Source organism: Alosa alosa, chromosome 1 (genome assembly GCF_017589495.1).
Source record: "Alosa alosa isolate M-15738 ecotype Scorff River chromosome 1, AALO_Geno_1.1, whole genome shotgun sequence".
Classification (NCBI taxonomy): Eukaryota; Metazoa; Chordata; class Actinopteri; order Clupeiformes; family Clupeidae; genus Alosa; species Alosa alosa.
Genome location: NC_063189.1, coordinates 47,426,630 through 47,445,623, shown reverse-complemented (window position 1 = coordinate 47,445,623; position 18,994 = coordinate 47,426,630). Strand labels below are relative to the sequence as shown.

Here is an 18,994-nt window from a genome sequence, read left to right as displayed (position 1 = left end):
CCCAACAATTTCAGCTACTCTGACAGCCTGGTGGAGATTCTACCACATCACTGATTCACCTATAGCACCATCAATTCGCACCCGATTTGGAATAACCCAGATTTCACCGTCAAAAAAAAAACACTTAACTTTCACACATGGATGGGAAAGGGCATCACTCACCTTCAACACATTCTTTCAAGACAATAATCTGGCCTCATTTTCCTGTTTGGTCCAGAAGCACGGCATCGAGAGTAAACACTTCTTACAATACCTGCAAATTAAATCATCTATCCTAGGAAAAATTAACATCCAGACAGCTAACCTTGACATTCCCCACCAATCTCAGAGCTGCTTAATATTCCCTCCCAAAAAAATACTCTCCCAAATTTACAAAATTATATCTTGTTCAGAAAACAATTGGCCTGCCATATCACAAATGGGAATCAGACTTATCAATTACTCCCGGTGCCGACTTCTGGACAAAATGTGCAAAACATCTACCTCATGACAAAGAATAGTAATCTACAACTAATACAATACAAGGTTCTTCACAGATTCCACTTCACTGCACATAAATTGGCAAAATGGGGTTTGGCTCGGATCTTTGCACTCACTGCACACAAAATAACCCAGATACATACATTCATGCGGTTTGGCATTGCACTCCAATCAACCACTTCTGGGTGAGTGTCACAAAATCTCTCTCTTCCATCTTTGGCTGTCACATCCCAGCATCCCCTTCCTTATGCATACTTGGTGATACATCCACAGTCAATTTAAGCAACTCCGCAATAAAACACTACTGGTAGCGCTTGACTATCGCCAAGAAAACAATCCTCATGAACTGGAAATCTAAGAAAAAAAAGCTCACATCACTCATTGGAAAAACTTGTTAACAGACTATATATCATTAGAAAACCTATCAACTACAAACTTAATCAATACTCAGGATACAACCTCTCCTTGGTACCCCTTTATCACCTACTTACAGTCCTGACCCTCTTTGCCTGAGTTCCATCTCCACACCATCATAACACACTTCATCAACAGATACACATATCATCGAACACTAGGCAGGGGGAGGGTAGCTGGAACTATTATTGTTATTATTATTATTAGTAGTAGTAGTAATATAAATAGCATCCCCTTCTTTCCCTCCCCTTTTATTTACATTCTCTGATAACTTTACTAATTTCACTCTTTTCTCTGCCTCTCCCATCGTTATTCTGCTCGGGGCCCCATTGGATGGCTTGGGAGACTTCGGTCCTGGCGGGTCGCTGTGTGGTTTTGGCAGTGGTTGGGTCCTGTGGGTTATCTATTGGCCCTGGGCCCCGGTGTGTGCACCCTCCTCATACAGCTCATGCACACGCCTTGTCCTGGAAGCACACAGCACGCTTTACTCTCTTTAATCGCACTACATGTTAGGTGACATACATAAACAAAACTACAAAACAGGCTAGGTTAAGAGTGGAGTGCAGGTAGATGCCTCATCAGGTGTCTATCTGCATGCCTCACTTATTTTAATGCACACATTGTTGAGGCATACATCTTACACAGGGTAAGTGTGTGGTGTGCATGGGGAAATCCTGACAGATATTCACCATGCATGCCCACTTCTTTTAATGCTACATTCTAGATAGATCCCTCAACCTAGCCATTCACATACTGTACATATTTAGGTCAAGAGTGGCGTGTTGGGTGAAGGTCTGGGGGCGAGGTGTGGTTGGTCGTGGTAGTGGGGATGTGTGCATATGCTGGGGCCTGAGGCGATGGGTGGCACGCAGGTCCTCCCCTCTGTCAGCTCGTCGCAGTATAACTGCAGGGGCTGGGTGGAACTGTGGCCATTAATGGGTGCCCAGGTTGGCAATCAGTCAGGCAATCAACCAGGCAATCAGTTATTCCTATTATTATACTTATCATTAATAGAATAATTACAACTCCTCTTCTGAAACTCTCCCTCTCTATGTTCCAGCTTCTCTCCTCCTGGCCCAACAGCAAACCAGCCTTATACATATGCGCACACACACACACACACACACACACACATACATCCTCACATACTCACTACCCCTCACCCCATCCCCACCCCCCCCATCCCAACACCACCTCATTCACACTCTTAGAGCTACCATCCCACCCCCATCCCCCTTCTTTTCATTCCGGTCATCAATTTCATCCCTGATAATCATATCTGTAATCATCCTGGACATAAATCATCCTTAGCCTTTTCTTATTAATGTTATGTTGTGTTATGTTTGTGGAAGCCAAGTCAATGTGATGTCTTGTTAAGTTACAGTATGTGTTTATGTAATGTACGTCTGTTTGTCGTATGTAGTATTCATGTGCATGTCGTAGTGTTGCATTAAAAAAAAAAAAAAAAAAAAGAATCATTCTTTTCCGTCCTCCGCTCACTCTTCGCTTATCATCTGTAAAGCATTTCATATTGCCAGTGGTTATTTTGCCTATAGTCCCTGAATACATTAACATCACATGGTATCTTGTTGCTAGTAGTTTGCCATCTGAATGGAGCTTAAGGTGACCGGAGGAATAAATAAAATGTGGACTGCTAAAAAAAAAAAAAAAAAGAAACCTTCCCCTAATGTTCCCTAAACGTTGCAACCTTTAGGGAACCTTCCCCTAACATTGCAACCTTTGCATACCAATTTTATTATTACTTTAAACTACTTTAAACTGCATGAGCAGGAATGCATTATTATATATTAGCAAGAATTAATGAAAAGGCAAAATTGATGGGATTTATAACTTAAACATAAAATAATCAAAATACAAAAAAAATATAAAAAGGTCTAAAAATATATATAAACATCAGACTCCATGTTAGCTAAGTATACTAACACAAGGAATTTGACTTTGGTAGGTGCTCTATACATTCAACAAATAGACAGACATACTGTACAATAGAGAGAACAAAATACATTGTGGCAGATACCAACACAATATACAAAACAACTATACAAATAAGACATAATACCAGTACAAGTACACATGGAGTGTGATGTAGAGTGCAAAGTAATAGTGCAAATGTAGTGTGCAAGATGCATATTGGAATGATAAAGTATGTAATGTGCAGGTGAATGGTCAAAGTGGGGATGACCCCACTTATCTGCAGTTCAGGAGAGTGACGGCAGTGGGAAAAGAGCTGTTCTTGTGTCTGGTTGTTTTTGTGTGCAGGGATCTGTAGCGCCTGCCAGAGGGGAGGAAGTTCAAGAGTGTGTGTGCAGGATATGTGGAGTCTTTGGTGATGTTCTCCTCCTGCTTGGGTCCCAGAGTACAAGTCCTGGTGGGAGGGCATTTTGTTCCTCCTCTCCTGCAGCTCAGTAACTGTCGAGCAGGACGACAGCAATATGTCATCAACTGGAGCAGAGGGAGGTGACTGGGAGCTCCTTAAGAGCATGAGCAGCTCATCCATCTTCTCCTCAAATGCGTCCATTCACTGTGCCATGCGGTAATGGTTGTCCTTATTGCTATGGAAAATGGATGGTGTTAGCTTTAGTTGTTAAACACATTATATACTTATGTGAACAAATTAAGTAAGTCTTCTTACCTCTCATTTCTGTTTCCATGGCTGAGCCACAACAACCAAGTAGCCTAGTTAGTGTCTAGCACTCCAAATAAATATGCTTCATTTGGCCCTATCGGTAGGCTGTCTACACTATCAGTTATCATTGTCGTTCAAAAAACTAGCAGCATTTGTGCCATTGCGTTTTCAATAGCCTATGCAGGACAGGCACAAGGAACAATGGAAAGACAGTGTCACCAAGGCTGCTAAATTTTGCAATTGACAAATACTGTATCTCACTAACTCACACCACACATAGTAGAACAGAAGACGGGCCAATCTTTAGTATTTCTATCCATCCCAAACTTCATCAAGATGTGTTTAGCACATTTAGGGTCTAGGCCATGGTGCGCTCATGTGCACTATGGTAGGCTACCATGCACACACCATCCGTTTCAACACATCCCCTAACATAAACTGGTTCCAACATACAGGTTGTTGTTGCCTCATTATTGAATGACGAAGAATGAGTTGCATTGTCTATTTGTGTAGACGTCTCCTACCACAACTACCACATATTTTCAAGGAATAGCTCTGTTGGTTCCCTTGTGGTAAGATCTTTTGATTGTTTTGGTTGGTTGACCCACAGCAGTGCTAACTAATGCAATTGATGTTGGTCTATGCAACTGCAGTCACAAAGCCAACGTTAGTTGAGTAGGCTGCCAGGCTGCATAGACAGCATTATATCATATTATATAATTTATATGAATCAAGATGAATGACAGACTGTATGAATTACAGATTCATATGAACGAAGGCACATGGCTAAATACCCATTTATTTATTTATTTATTATTTATTTTTTTTTGCCCGTTGCTTACACACTAATATTTGCCCTTTTACTCCCCATTTCTAAAACCTATCGAAGAATTATTTTCAGTGTGCCAATGAAAAGTATATGACCACCAACCACATACCTACATGCCTCTTTTGCAAGCAATGGAAGTTGAATGCAGAGACACTGAGGTGGGGTCAGTTCAAGGGTGCATATGGCACACAAGGTGATATTTTCCCCGTTTTATTTCTTCTCCATGTCACTTGGGGGCTCCGTAGATAAAATGTCAGTTACCGTTTTTTCTGATTGCTTAAGCACTTTTTTTTGTAACTATGGCTATTTACACGGTGCATGTGTTCATGGTTTTGTTGCAATAATTACATTTTTAGAAAGGATTGTTGAGTTTTAATTGCAGTGTTTCATTTTGGCATAGATGTGAGTTGTTTATCCCCAAGTGCTATGTCTTATATGGATGTGTGTAGAATTTTGACATAATGAGCCAAATTCTGCAAAACGTGTGTAAGCAATAGGCAAAAACTGCAATTATCATTAATCAGTAATGATCATTTTTGTAAAATCTGACTGACTTTGAATGTGATAATTTCATTGGCATAGTACTGTCGCCCTAGGCACGCTGAAGATTGGTTGGCTGGCGAGAGGGGGGCGGAATTCCCAGGTATGTGCTGTCAGTCATGGACTACTACACCAAATAGCCAGAGGCTTATGCCCTCCCTGAGGCAGAGACTGGCTGAGGCCCTACTGGAGGGCATGGTCTGCCGTTTTGGGACGCCCCCGACAGCGACCAGGGAAACTTTGAGTCACGAGTATTTGTGGACCTGTGTCATAGACTGGGCATAAACAAAACTCGCACCACCCCCCTACACCCGCAGAGTGATGGCTTAGAACTCTTCAACAGGACCCTGGTCCAACAACTGGCCATCATCACCGCTAAACATCAACGTGACTGTGGATTCACATGCACTAACTCTTCGACATGTATGTCTGGTGCATAGTCTTATTACTGTTTTATTTTGTTGTCATGTGTTTGTATACATATTTTCTTTTGTTCTGTTGTATAAGTCCAGTGGATTAGTTTTTTCTGCTTAAGCACATTTTTTGACTTTTTTTGCAAAACTCTACACACAAATAGGAAAACCTTTCACCCAATCAGCAAAACATTGTAGTTCTCTTGAAAAAGCTAACACACCTTGCTTAACTCTTCACACCTTCGTAAAAATTATGTTTTCGTATAAAACAGTAAACACAAGCCATCACAATAATAAGCACACAATGTGCCAACTACACACTGATGGTCTGAATAAAAAACACATCTGGCTTTTGCTCAGGGGCGTGCAGAGACCTTTGAAGGGGCAGGGGCTCAAATAAAAAAAAAAGGCACATGGAACAAAATTTTCAGAAAACTTAAAAACTTAAAGGTCTCATTCACTGAGAAACCGTTTAATAGGCCTTTATCACGGCAGCTGAAGCAGGGCTGTTCACTTTCCTGTTGGCAGGCAAACCACAGGTGTTCCTAAAAACATTAACGAGGCCTCTGGTTGAAGTAACTGTGGCCGAATCTGACACTTAATTAGAAACACCTGTGCTCACACAGGAACAGGGCTGTTCACTTCCTACTTCGGCTGCCGTGATAAAGGCCTATACTTGTTACTTTCGAAATACTATAGCTCACTCCAAGTTGCATATGCATGCTGTACGTGAAAATGATCTTCTACACCCATTGCCCGCATTAGCCAATGAAAGAAAATACACGGAAAAACAAGCGAATCAGAAAGAGCCCTTCCCAATGAGGCCGAAGGGAAACTGATTATTCTTGGCCTCGCCCACCTTGGCTTGTGACCGCCTACAGGAAGACTGGAAGATTTTGCGGCTAGGGGATTGTCTCTCTGCAGCTAGTAGGAGTTAACAGCAAGTTGCTAACATGGTGGAAAAAAATCGTGCCGGTGTTATTTGTGGCAATAACAAATCAATGTTGCACGTCTTGCCTTAGAAACATGAGTTGAGGAAGAAATGGTTCGGATTTATCGTTGGAACACCACCACCAAAGTAGTGCAACATTAGTTCTGTGTTCCAATCATTTCGACCACACTCACTGCCTACAGTTAGAAAGTGGTTTTGCATCGATGTTCTGAAAACCTGGTTCTGTATCGTCATGATGATCGACCACCAGCTCACAGGCTGTTAGTACAAACAAACTTTTCCACCTAACGTCTGTTACAAAATAGCATGTTCATATTCTTCACGTTAGCATGCATGAAAAGGGTACAAGCTAGGCTTAGGCTAGCCTATATTACAGGAAGCTACACCAGGCACGTAACCGAAGTGTTCTGTTCGCGACGTGTAAAATCAGAGAATGTCTAATAGGAAGGGCTCTGGTAAAATCCATTAGAGGAATGGTCTATTTTCCCGAACGTAGCCTACAGGCCACTAACACGCCAGGTGTAGCTACTTCCATTGATTAGGCCTATTGGAAGCTAATTGTTGCAGTACATAACGCGAACGGAATGCTTCAGTTACGTGCCTGGTGTAGCTACACATAAGAAACTGACCACACTACCCAGAGATTTAGCTTGTTGAAGCTATAATCTTCTAACCTAAGTGTTAAACCACAAATAATAATATTAGCAACAATATCTTATGCTCAACTAAGTATGGGTATTGTTCTAGTCTAAACAGGGAAAATCAAAAACACAATACCCGTGCACTATTAGGCTAAGTTGCTATCACTAGAGCTCAGGTATTTACACTTCAGTCTAATTTATGTCTTCTTGCCATTATTACATTGACCTTTGTAGGCCTACAATGATGTTTTGTTTGATTACTTGCTGTTTACTTAGTGTTTTGTATGTCTTCCAGAGCACATCCTCATGTCAGGCTACACAGCTTTCTAGCCTACATTAGGTCATCATGTTTGTGATCTAACTGCCGAAGTAGGAAGTGAACAGCCCTGTTCCTGTGTGAGCACAGGTGTGTTTCTAATTAAGTGTCAGATTCGGCCACAGTTACTTCAACCAGAGGCCTCGTTAATGTTTTTAGGAACACCTGTGGTTTGCCTGCCAACAGAAAATTGAACAGCCCTGCTTCAGCTGCCCGTGGGCTGCCGTGATAAAGGCAATCTATCTGTTATGCAATTCATGGATTTCTTCAGGTCATTTTCCACAGGTGTATAAAATCAAGCACCTCGAATATGAATGTAGACTGCATGGTGCTTGATTAATACACCTGTGTAAATAGACCTGATGAAACCCATGAATTGCATAACAGATAGAATTGATATTACCGAATGTCTTCTTGTGGGTGTGCTACTTAATCATACACCTTACCACAGTGACTAAAATATTTTTGTTTCCATTGTGCCAGGATAGTTTTGTGTGAGATAGTGAATGTCCTGTGTACTATTAGTATCTTGTAACTTGACAGTAATACACATTTATTTACTTTAGGTACCCAAACAGAATACTTAATGAAAAGTATGAGTATTGATACAAGCACTTCGCATACACCATGGGCATGGGGGCCTGCTACCTCCTACCTACCTACTGCCATCAAGCCTGTTCATCCAAGGCCAGCTAGAAGACCTCGGGTTGATCAAGAGGAGGAGGAGGATGAAAGCGACATCTCCACAATAACACCTGATGGCTCCACCTATGGCCCAGCGCAATCAAAGAGCAATGTAATAGAATCATCACAGCCAACGAATGTGTTTTGTGTGTTGTCCCTTCAGATCCCCAGGACAATACAAGCCGAAACAGCAACTCAGACCTTTTTCCCTAAATAATCCCAGCACCATCTTACAAAGGATCTGTAGGCCAGATGTCTGCATCGTCTGGCAAAAAGAGGACATTGTTAATTCTGTGCATAGTTTGGATGTTCTTGTTTTGTGTTTGCATTATTTTAATAGACTGCAATATTACTGCAATATTACTACACTGCAATATTTGTCAGTGTTTCACGGACCACCTAGCAAAAAAAAAAACAGTAGACCTACTTCATCAGTATATTACACAATAGGCCTTCTTACTGAACCACCTTGCTTGTGTTGTCTTTGCACCTTGCTTATGGTGTCAGAGGATTCATATGATTTAAACTGGCATAGGTTACATCAGTGTTGCAGAACTGTTTGGATTTACATACAAGTTGGTTCAATATTGCAAACAACTCATCTATTATATTTTACCACATCTACTTGTGGAACACTTGAGATTGAGTACCACTGCTGTATGTAAATATAATAAAGTTATTTATTGAAAATTGACCTGTTTTGTATATTTGTTTTAGGAGTTTCATCAGTTTTTGTCCCTTTTAAGCTAAAGGTTTCTTACATTTCATATCTTCTGTCTCACAGAGGGCCATAGTCGTCATAGTTGAATGTTTAGTGCATTTTGAAGGGAGTACATTATGTTAAGGCAGACTGGTTCTAATCCTGGGTACAGGGTCATACAGACAACAGGGGTACTGGTGTTGCCCATTTTTCTAACCACATGAGCAATCCCCTTATGAAAAAGTAGTATAGGAATCTTATAGTATTTTGGGACAAAATATTATAGTAATCTTATAGGAATACGTATTTTGGGACATACTGTAGAAGTAATAACTCTATAATATCCTATAACTGCTATAGTTTTTCTATAGTAGTCTTATAATATAAGATTCCTATAGTACTTTTTCCTAAGGGTCATACGTGACAGAAAACAACTTGAGTAGCCTAACCTCTGCCAATGTAGGCTATCAAAGCCATAGTTTATACTCATTACTGGAGAAGTCTTGCAGCACACGTTCTCTGCCGGTGCAATTCCAGCGAAATATAGCTAGGAGTAGGTAAGTGTGTTTGCATTTAGATCTATATATATATTGAGCTATAACCAAGTGGTCTTTCAATGATAGTATCATGGAATTCAAACCATAACTATCTATTCCGATAGCATACAATTAGCAGGCTAGGTCAGTGGCTGAACTGCATTTAGGGTGCTTATAACCTGTGTTGTGAAGTAAAATATCTACTAGGAAGATTGCAAAGACTTTTGACTGTGTAAAGAAATAGGTCTTTATTTTAAAACGTTTCCAACTGTTTATTACTTGAATGCAAGATGACTATTGCCACAAACGTTTACCTCTTTTAGGAGAAATTTTAAGCGGACATGCAATTGTTACCATTCTATTAAACCAACGTTCACCGACAAACGATCAGAAAACGGCGCTTCTTCCTACTCGGATCAAACACATGAAGTTGTATCTCTGAAGAGATTTTGTGCAACAGTTTTGACTCGAGTTTTAGCCAGGTTTTAGCACTGTAAAGTTGAATATGGAGCATAGCACAGGCAGAATCGGATGAGGATGCACTGGAGGAAGCGTCACAGTACTGTTAGCCAATCAGAGGTGAATTCATTAGCATGTCATTAATATTCATGACTAGAGGCAAAATCCAGTCGTTCCTCCCCGCCCACCTTCCCCACCAAACTAGAACAGCATGAAACAGATGCAGGACAGCATTTTTTTCACCAGAACCGGCTCACAGGGCATTCATCAACACTACAGACCACTGCAAAATTAATGAAAAAACGATGAGATGAGACCTTTAAACTTTTAAAACTTTATTTAAAACTTAATTTTGATTACAACCCAATAGAGAATACATAGGCTACATGCAAATTATATCAAAATAAAACATCTTCCATCTTATTGATTAAATTCAAAGGTAATTTTAATAGCCTAGAAATCTAGATGCACCCTAGCGGCAGCAAATATGTTATTGCCTAGTCTGGCTTGTCAGGCTATAATTTTAAAGTATATATATATATTTTTTTTTATGCCTTTAATCAGATAGGACAGTGGAGATTGACAGGAAGTGAGTGGGAGAGAGAGTCGGGGTGGGATCCGGAAAGGACCACGGGGCGGGAATCGAACCCGGGTCGCCGGCGTACGGTGCAGGTGCCCCAGCCAGTCGCGCCACTGCTAGGGCCGTCAGGCTATAATTGTAATGTTTATGACAGTGAACTAGCACCATTAGCAAGCTGGTGTCTTACAGATTCACGTGCTGTGCGTGTGGCCACCAAGGGGGCAGGCGAACGTTCGGAGAGCGTAGACACTATGGCGGATCTGAGGCTAAATAGTAGACCAGTTCACCTAGCCATCCCCATTGAAGCCCATTCAATTTTGGCGCCACTTTGACATCAAATAACGTTACAGCTGAAGCGTTTTAAGCCTTTATATGAACTTTTTCTATTTCCGGAGTAATACAACATTGTGTGATTGGCGTCATAACCTCATAACTGACTTACAGACAGTAATACATTTTTTTCCGAAATCAATGCTAAAGTGACGTAATAAGCATACAGCCAGAGCGGGTGAAAGCGTCGCACGAGCAAAATAACCGTATTCTCTGGATAAGAACGAAAGCATCGGAGCATAACATTTCGTTTTGATGGATTGACAGTAGCCTAGGCTATGAATGTGGCGAGTGCTGTTTATATTAAATCACATTTATCTACGAACAACTAGGACATTTAGAACAGTAATGTAGACATGGTGGTAACGAAGTAAGTGGCTACATACCCAATCTCTCGGGTGCAGCTATCACAAGAGTTACACGAGTCAGACTACGTGCCTACGTTAAATTTACGTCCCCTGAGCATGCGCAGAAAGCCTCGTCGACCAACAGGAAATGGTTGAAATTTGCTTCACCCGCCTCGATTGACGTCTACGTGATGACTCTGTCCATATCTTTTACTGTCTATGGTGGCCACTGAGTGAAATGACGCGTAATGTAGCCTACTGTAAACAGAGAACGACTTGTGGAATTGGGTTAGTTAATAGCCTATGTCATTGGCTTATGACGATTTAGAAAAGTTTTGCCTACTCTCTTTTATGAACTAGGTCTACTAACCTAAGCTACTATAACATAGTAACCTATAATGGGATTGTTATGAACGTTCAGCCTTAGATTTTCGAAGCTGCCAGGTTATTGAAATGGATGGGCCATGACATGGTTAAAACGGGTTTGATAGCCTACTTCATTAAACATGAAACAACTTTAAACATTTTGTTCTCTATCTCTAAGTTGACTACTATTGCATGTTCAGATGTTCAGATAGGCTAACTGCCAAGTGACCTTACCGTACCGTGCTCCCAAACGTCTCCTGCAGCACTGTGCCTGCGTGCACCTTCTGAGAGTTCAATGAATGTATGACGTCACCGATTGGTGGACGCAAGGTATTTCAATTAACACAGAACATTTTTATTTTTGTAAATTTCTAATTTCACAAACTATTAATGAGACATTTTAGCGAATATTCACGTTGGAATTAGCGGAAGTATTACAAATTTTAAGTAAAAAACGGGTCTTGTCAAAAGGGCACGGACATCAAAGGGGCAAAAGGGCAGGTGCTAGAGCCCCTGTAGCCCCCCTTCTATGCACGTGCCTGCTTTTGCTTTTGCTTGTGCACAAGGTAGACTATGTCAGTTTGAGGTCATACTTTTGTCATAGTTCTGTAAACATACAGGGATCCAAGCTTCAAGTATTGGTGCACTGTAAAAAATAACACTACATCTTACTGCAGTAACACAAGTATACTTTACTTACTATAGGCTGACCTAGTGTTCTTACTAGAGTAACATTAGTAATGTGCCGAACTTGCAACAATGGGGTCTAAAACTTGAGATACACGTAAAGCTTCACAACTCAGACCTGAGTAAACTGGACTCACACAGTGCACACGCGCAGCACAGTTAGCAGAGGGAGCATTCTGGATTCCACAGCCAACGGTCGGCAGTGTTACGGTGTGGCTGACTTTTGGGGTGGGAGTGTAACGCAGCTTCACCAGTGACTTGCTCTGTCCGGTAAGTTTACAGTATGTATTAATGTGTCAAATGTTTACAGTATAGGTTTAACTAACAGCATTTGTGCAAAACTGTACATTCGGTTTCATTAACAGCTGGGGTAATGTTAAGTTCAACTTGCTAAGTGGCGATATATCGCTAGCTGCTAACAGTTTGCAGCTAACTGATAGCAGCTATCGCGAGTTAACACCAAAGATCTTTGTTAACACTGCCTCAGACCATGCAGAGCAGAAACAAATATTCTAGGTATTCAAGCCCTTTGATATTTTTTTTATGTTATCGAAGTTATGAGGAAGTGGTGGCGCATGGGGTCTAGAACTAGGCTGTATAAATTTGCCAATAGCAGTCGTCTTCATGAGCTCTCTTAATGAAGTTTAGTTCTAACGTTAGCCATTTCTCATGAGAAACGCTTGCTAGCATGCTAAGTTGATTCAAAACGTGTAAAGATTAAACTGTGTATGGTTTACGTCGATATTCCTACTGTATTGATAAAACAATTAGGATAATTGGACTCATAACCTTACTGACTGAGAAAGCCATGGTCTTTTATCTAAAATCTTTCGTTGTGATTTAGCAAGAGGACTTAGGTTGCAGTGTGTGGAATTTGAACGAATGTGCCATTATTGAGGTGCAAAATGGCATCCATATTAACGTTTTTCATGTGACGTATTCTAGGTTCTATAGCTTTGTTTACATCCAGCTGGTAGGCAAGGGACAAGTTGAACCCATTGAACATCGTTGTCTGCAGCTGCCTCTCAGTAGGCTACATCTCTGTATTTCAGCATTGTCAACATTTCAGGCATCAATAAAGGTGATGATGAAACGTTATCCCATTGTTCAATATTTGATAGCCTGTCACAGGAACGTTGTTTCGCTAAAATCGCCCTGATTTGGTGCATTGATCTGTATCGAGAACCTGCATGTAGCCTAACTTTTTTTCTCTGTTCAAAAACTTCGGTTTACACGAAGGCGATAGCCTTTCTTAGGCGATAGCCTTTCTTAGAAGCTGTGAAATTTGACCAGAAAGGAACATGTCTTCCTTCTGAAAGCTGACACAAAATCAAACAATATTTGATCATTTAACTTCAACTGAACAGCGACAGGTTTTGGTAGGCAGTAGACTTTAAAACGGTAGCCTAGAAGCTACTGGTATAGCCAGCGTTAGTCAGCATCATAACATTAATGGCGTTAGTCATGAATCCTGTAAGATATTATATCATATAACAGCGATGGCTTATTCCAAGGCGATCTGCATGGATATATAACCACCCAGAAAACTCAGAATGAGTGATAAAGTTCATTAATTGTGTGAAACTTTTTATTAGTTATCCATTGCAGCATAAGCCTATATTAGCTGTTATGCTAGCTCAGCCTTTAAATATGTTGTTATTTTGGTCATGTGGACTTGATTAAGCGGGTAAAGATAATTCATAAACTGCTTATTTCTTACATGACTGAAGCAGTAGCCTAGGTTCAACAGTGGTGTTTGAGGTTGCTGTGTTAAGTTGTGTGTGATCGCTAAACTATTATGATCAAAACAGTTTATTTTGACATCACGGAGTTAGCCTAAGTGACCTGTAACGTTAGCCTATAGCACAAAAGCCTATTCTGTTTTCATTTATTAGCATTTGTTGTGATTATATAATCAAATGACACACATGATAACTTGAAATAGAAGGACAGAAGATAGGTGATTGATGTCCACAAGCACGTATTTCACCAGACAAATTAGAACAAACTGTTCGGTAAAATAATCTTGCCATGTTTAAAATGCTGCACTTTTTCCCTTCATAGCCTGTCTCTGGCAATTCATTTTTGGATGACTGTAGATAGTTGTATTTTAGCCTACGTCTTCGTAGGCAGTAGGCTACACCATTAGGCTATCTTGAAAATAAAAGACTTCACAGCTGCTAACGATCATCCTCCACAACCACGAGGGATAGGTAGGCTAAACGATTCGCTTCGCCTTTTTGCTTCTTATTGTAAAACCAACTGTTAGGGCCTACACAAGTGGTCGGCATCCCGGTCAATATTTGATATTAAAATTTCAATTTTGAAGCTATTTATAACTATGTGTAGCCTATGCAACCCGACTGTTGTAGGCTTGCCTACCACTCTCTGCAGTGCCTTGCCTACCATTCTTGCCTACCACTCTAGTTGTAAACAAACGGTCACATGACATTATGACGTAGGTGCAAAACCTTAATAATTCCAAGGTATGATTGACATTTTGAATTCTATTGTGATAAATGTACTAGGCCTGAAGCAATAGAGAAAATTAAGTTGCCAAATCATAATATTTTTAGCTTAACAGTATTAATTAGGTCTCTGGAGAAATAATTTAAATTAACATTTAATGTGATAAACTTAATCAGCTGTTAAACATGGCCAATAGATGCATATTGATAATAATGTTGCCCTCTTTTTCTTTTTGCAGTTGGAAAACTGAAAATGCAGAGCAATGAACTGGACATGTAAGTTGTGCTTGTTTGGATGTGAAGTCAGAGGTCAGTTGCTCAAACACTACTGATTGAAACATGGAGGTTACACCAGAATCTGACCAAAAAAAAAACTGCAGAGGGTGGTGAAAACTGGCCAACGATCACGGTTCCTCACTCCCCTCCATCAAGGCCATCCAGGGCAAGTGATGCTTGCGTAAAGGCGCCGCAGCATCATCAAAGACTTTTCTCACCTCAACCACAGACTGTTCACCCCACTCCCCTCTGGGAGGCGTTACAGGTCTCCCTGCACCCAAACCAGCAGGTTCAGAGGAAGCTTCTTCCCTGCGGCTGTCACCCTACTGAACTCTAGCTCTGCATCCCGGTGACAACCAACCAACTAAGCCCCCGCCCAATGCCTCCTTGCCTGTGCCTGTTGAGGTGTCCACCATGACCATGGAAACCTTGACGGGGGACACCCAACCCCCGCCGACAATTGCACTACCCTATTCCACCCATAGTGTTCTATTTATTTACAAATGTACATACTGTAATTACACTTATACATGGCATTTTCTACTGCTCTTCATACTATTCATCCTGCACATACACGTATTCTTACTACTGTTATAATGTTACTGTTTCTGCACTACAGTACTGTTACCACACTGCACATAGCTGTATACTGTACATATATGTCTATATGGTTCATACCGAATATCCATATTTATTCTGCTAATACACTGCACATATTTATACCTAATTTATATTACTCTAAACCACCTTCTGTAAACCAACTGTATACTACTGTTTACACCGCATATTTCTTATACTGTCTATGCACCACCTGTCTTTGTATATCAGATTGCATTTTTCTGCTTTTTTTGCACTTCTAGTTAGATGTAAACTGCATTTTGTTGTCTTTGTACTTGTACTCTGCAAAATGACAATAAAGTTATCTAATCTAATAGTGCCAACTATTTGTGTATATTCTGCAAGTAAACTTTACTATCAACATAAAAGTACCCTTTACAACTTAAAGTAAGGGTAACTCATTTAACAGTAGTAAATACAACTTTGTTTCAAGTAAGCTTTACTTGAGGGCATGAAGTAAACTTTACTAGTTGGAAGTAAGTAACCAGAACTTTAAAGTCTTAAGTAAGGATAACTTCTTCTAAGTAAGCATTACTTGTAGACATCAAGTAAACATAACTTGGAAGAGAAAAGTTTTGTTTACTTAACTTATTTAAGGCAACGAGTTTCCACCCTTTTTTCAAGTAACCATTACTTATTATTTTTTACAGTGTGTTTATTTACACACATCAAAACAAACACAAGTGTGTTTTTCCAAGTCAAAACACAAAATAGCAATTTTACTGAGACAAAACAAATCAGTCTACATCGGTCGTCTCTCTCAAAATTCTGTCTACATCACAACATGCAATGTCCTAGTCCAAGGCACCGGGAAAAACATATTCTGGAATGACGTATCCAGGCCTGACATGACAATATCCCCACATGTACTGTTTTTTTTTGGCTGTAAAAGGGCTATTTCTTTCTCTTCTCACTTTTCCTGTTCCCTCCATTGTACCCATTGTACATTACCTGTGGCTTATTTATAGTGCTTAGGCTGATTGCAAAATGAACTAATTATCTAAAACAGTTTTCACATGAGAAAGTGTGCCAGAGAGTTGGCAAAATAGTGTAAGTGCAGTGAATTGTGCCTACAGTTGTGCAAAGTGTGTGTTACAAAATTGCAAACTGAGTGCAAAGCAGTGTTTGTGCTTTTAGTTTTGCGAACTCAGTGAGTGGTTTTGCTATAAGTATTATAGTTTTAGAAATTGTGCTATAAGAATCACAGTTGTGTTTAAGCATTCAGAAAAAACTGCTACTTACAATAAGCAAGAATATCACTCTTGTCACTCAATTAAAAATAAACTCCCTTTTTAATTTTCATTTTCTTTCTGACACAGCCTTTTTCAGTTACTGAATTACCAGAAATGTCCAGAAATTGCATCATAGGTTGTGAATTTAAATGCTACAGCTGCAGAAAATATAATTTCGGTCATTTCAAAACAACTGGAGAAAGTAAAAGTAGGCTACATGTTTATTATGTATTACAGTAATTCATGAAAAACAAAAAACAGAAAGATTCATTCAGACAAAGATATATAATATACAATTTGTTAGATTCAGATCTTAAAAGAGACAAAATTAATATTGTGTTACAAGGTTTTTGACAACAACTGGTTATAAGAAGCACAACTCAGAATTTCAGCCTGTATCTGAAAGAAATGTCTCGGGTGGGCTGCATTGATCCAAAGCCCCAGCGCCTTACATCAATATCAGGCATCTTATCATCAGGGTCTTTCAACTCAAAGTCAAAATATGAGAGCATGAGGAAGATAAACTGCTTCAGCTCATTGGTGGCAAAAAAGCGCCCTGGACACATGGTGACACCAGCTCCCCAGGGCATGGTGTAGTATTTCACCTTTCTGCCATTTTTGTAGAAATCTGTCTTTCTCACACCATCTGAAGTCAGGAAACGGTCATATTTGAAAGTAGCTGGATCAGGGTGAACCTCTGGATCCATATGCACAGCTGTATAGGGGAAAAGAGCCACTCTGTCTCCCTTCCGGATGCTATACTCACGACCATCAGCCATCTTCAAGGCCATGTCTTGCAGTACAGCGCGGGTGAGGACAGGTGCAGCTGTTAAACGCAAGGTCTCCTCCACAGTGCTGTCTAGGACCGGCGTCTTCAGGAGCATGTCCCTGGTCAGGTCAATGAGGGGTCCTCCACGCTTCACTTCCTGTCCTGTCTCCCGCAGTACCTGCTCCACCTCAGCTCGCACCGCCTTCATGGCTTCAGGATGCTTCATGAGAAAGAGGAGCAGCCAGAAGGCAGAGGGGCCAGTGTTTCCCTGTGACGCCCAAAGGAGCAGGAACATAAATCGGTCTTGCATGCTTTCTTCCATTCCACGTTCAGCTCTTACTTGCTGCTGGTCCAGGACCCAACCACTGATGTTGTCTCTGGTACTCACTTTCTGTACTGACAGCATATTCCAGAATAGTCTCTTCAAACGCTCTGCCTCCATCTTCTCATTTGGGCCAAGGACGCCATATGCCAGATTAGGGAACAGTTGGTCATACTTACGGAACTCATAGAACAGTTCATCTGATTCAAGACGATCTGCCTCCTTGGCTTTCTCTAGCCCCTCTGGCTGTGTGGGTGTCTTATTACCAAACAATGCCAGATATCCAGCTCGAAAAACAATGTTATAACTGTATTTGAAAAGTCCATCATCCTGCCAGCCATTTTGATCGTCTCCTGAACCAAAACTGTGCAGCATGAGATTCTGAAGGTTGCTCATCATGGCCTGGGTCATCACAACTAGCCCGTCACCCATAAGATGCTTGTTGCTGTACATTTGAAGGAACTTGTGATCACCTTCAAGGGAATAATATCCAAAAACTCTTTGGACAAGATGTTTGGCAAACTTATTGAAATCCAGTTTGGCTCTGGCCTCCTTCACCACTGATCCAAATGACAAAGGGTCCATGATGAATGTGAAATAAAACCCACCAAGCAGCACTGTAAAGATATCTCCATGTTTTCCTTTCATGCTTCTAAAAAACTTTAATGTATCTCTCCTGAATTCAAGAACATGTCCCAGCCATGGCAGAGGGCCTTTATCGAGGGGAGGCTCACCGGGACGATGTCGGCGGAAAGCTCCCAGGAGGTATAATCCACCTAGAACAGAGAGTAGCAGAGCAAGCAAAACTGGCAGAATGAAGCCCATGGCTGTTCTCTTGCTTAGTCTCTGAGCTACACTGAACTCTTGTTATCCTTTGTGCAAACAGTAGACCATATGCTCCTCCCCTTTGGGAGATAAACACCAATGTTGCAACAACATCAAGAGTGTCTGCAAAGAGCAAAGAGTGTCTGCAAAGAGCAAAGTTTCCTGACTGAATTAACCCCTTTAAAGTGCTCAAATGACTCAAGTCCACCTTTATGAGGTGGGTGACACAAACCCATAGACAGTAAAAGAAATGGACGAACAGACTCCGTCGTTTTCAATGGGAAGGCACTGAGTCAAATAGAACGATTTTTCAGTTGGTCCCCCCCAGTACTGCGCAGACTCACACTTAACTTCGTGACGTTAGCCATCGAACTGAATCTTGTAACTCATATGATAGATACACAGAAATTCTTCTCACACTTCCTTCGCCTTCAAAGTCATCAAAGTTAAACATTTATGTATTATTATGACCGCCGCGCAGCGAAGCGGCGGTCATATAGGTTTAGTCAGATTTTTTTTATTTTTTTTGTTCGCATGCCCAAATTTCCGTCAATGATTCCCGG

At 40.8% G+C, this 18,994-nt stretch overlaps 1 protein-coding gene across 1 annotated transcript; it reads right to left on the bottom strand.

Annotated features, from left to right (window-relative positions):
- Positions 1 to 16,556: 16,556 nt before the first annotated feature.
- On the bottom strand, positions 16,557 to 18,714 carry LOC125293040 (5-beta-cholestane-3-alpha,7-alpha-diol 12-alpha-hydroxylase-like). The gene has a single exon (XM_048240661.1). The coding sequence runs from the start codon at positions 18,429 to 18,431 to the stop codon at positions 16,896 to 16,898; it is 1,536 nt and encodes a 511-aa protein (XP_048096618.1). The 5' UTR covers positions 18,432 to 18,714; the 3' UTR covers positions 16,557 to 16,895.
- Between the last annotated feature and the right edge of the window lie 280 nt (positions 18,715 to 18,994).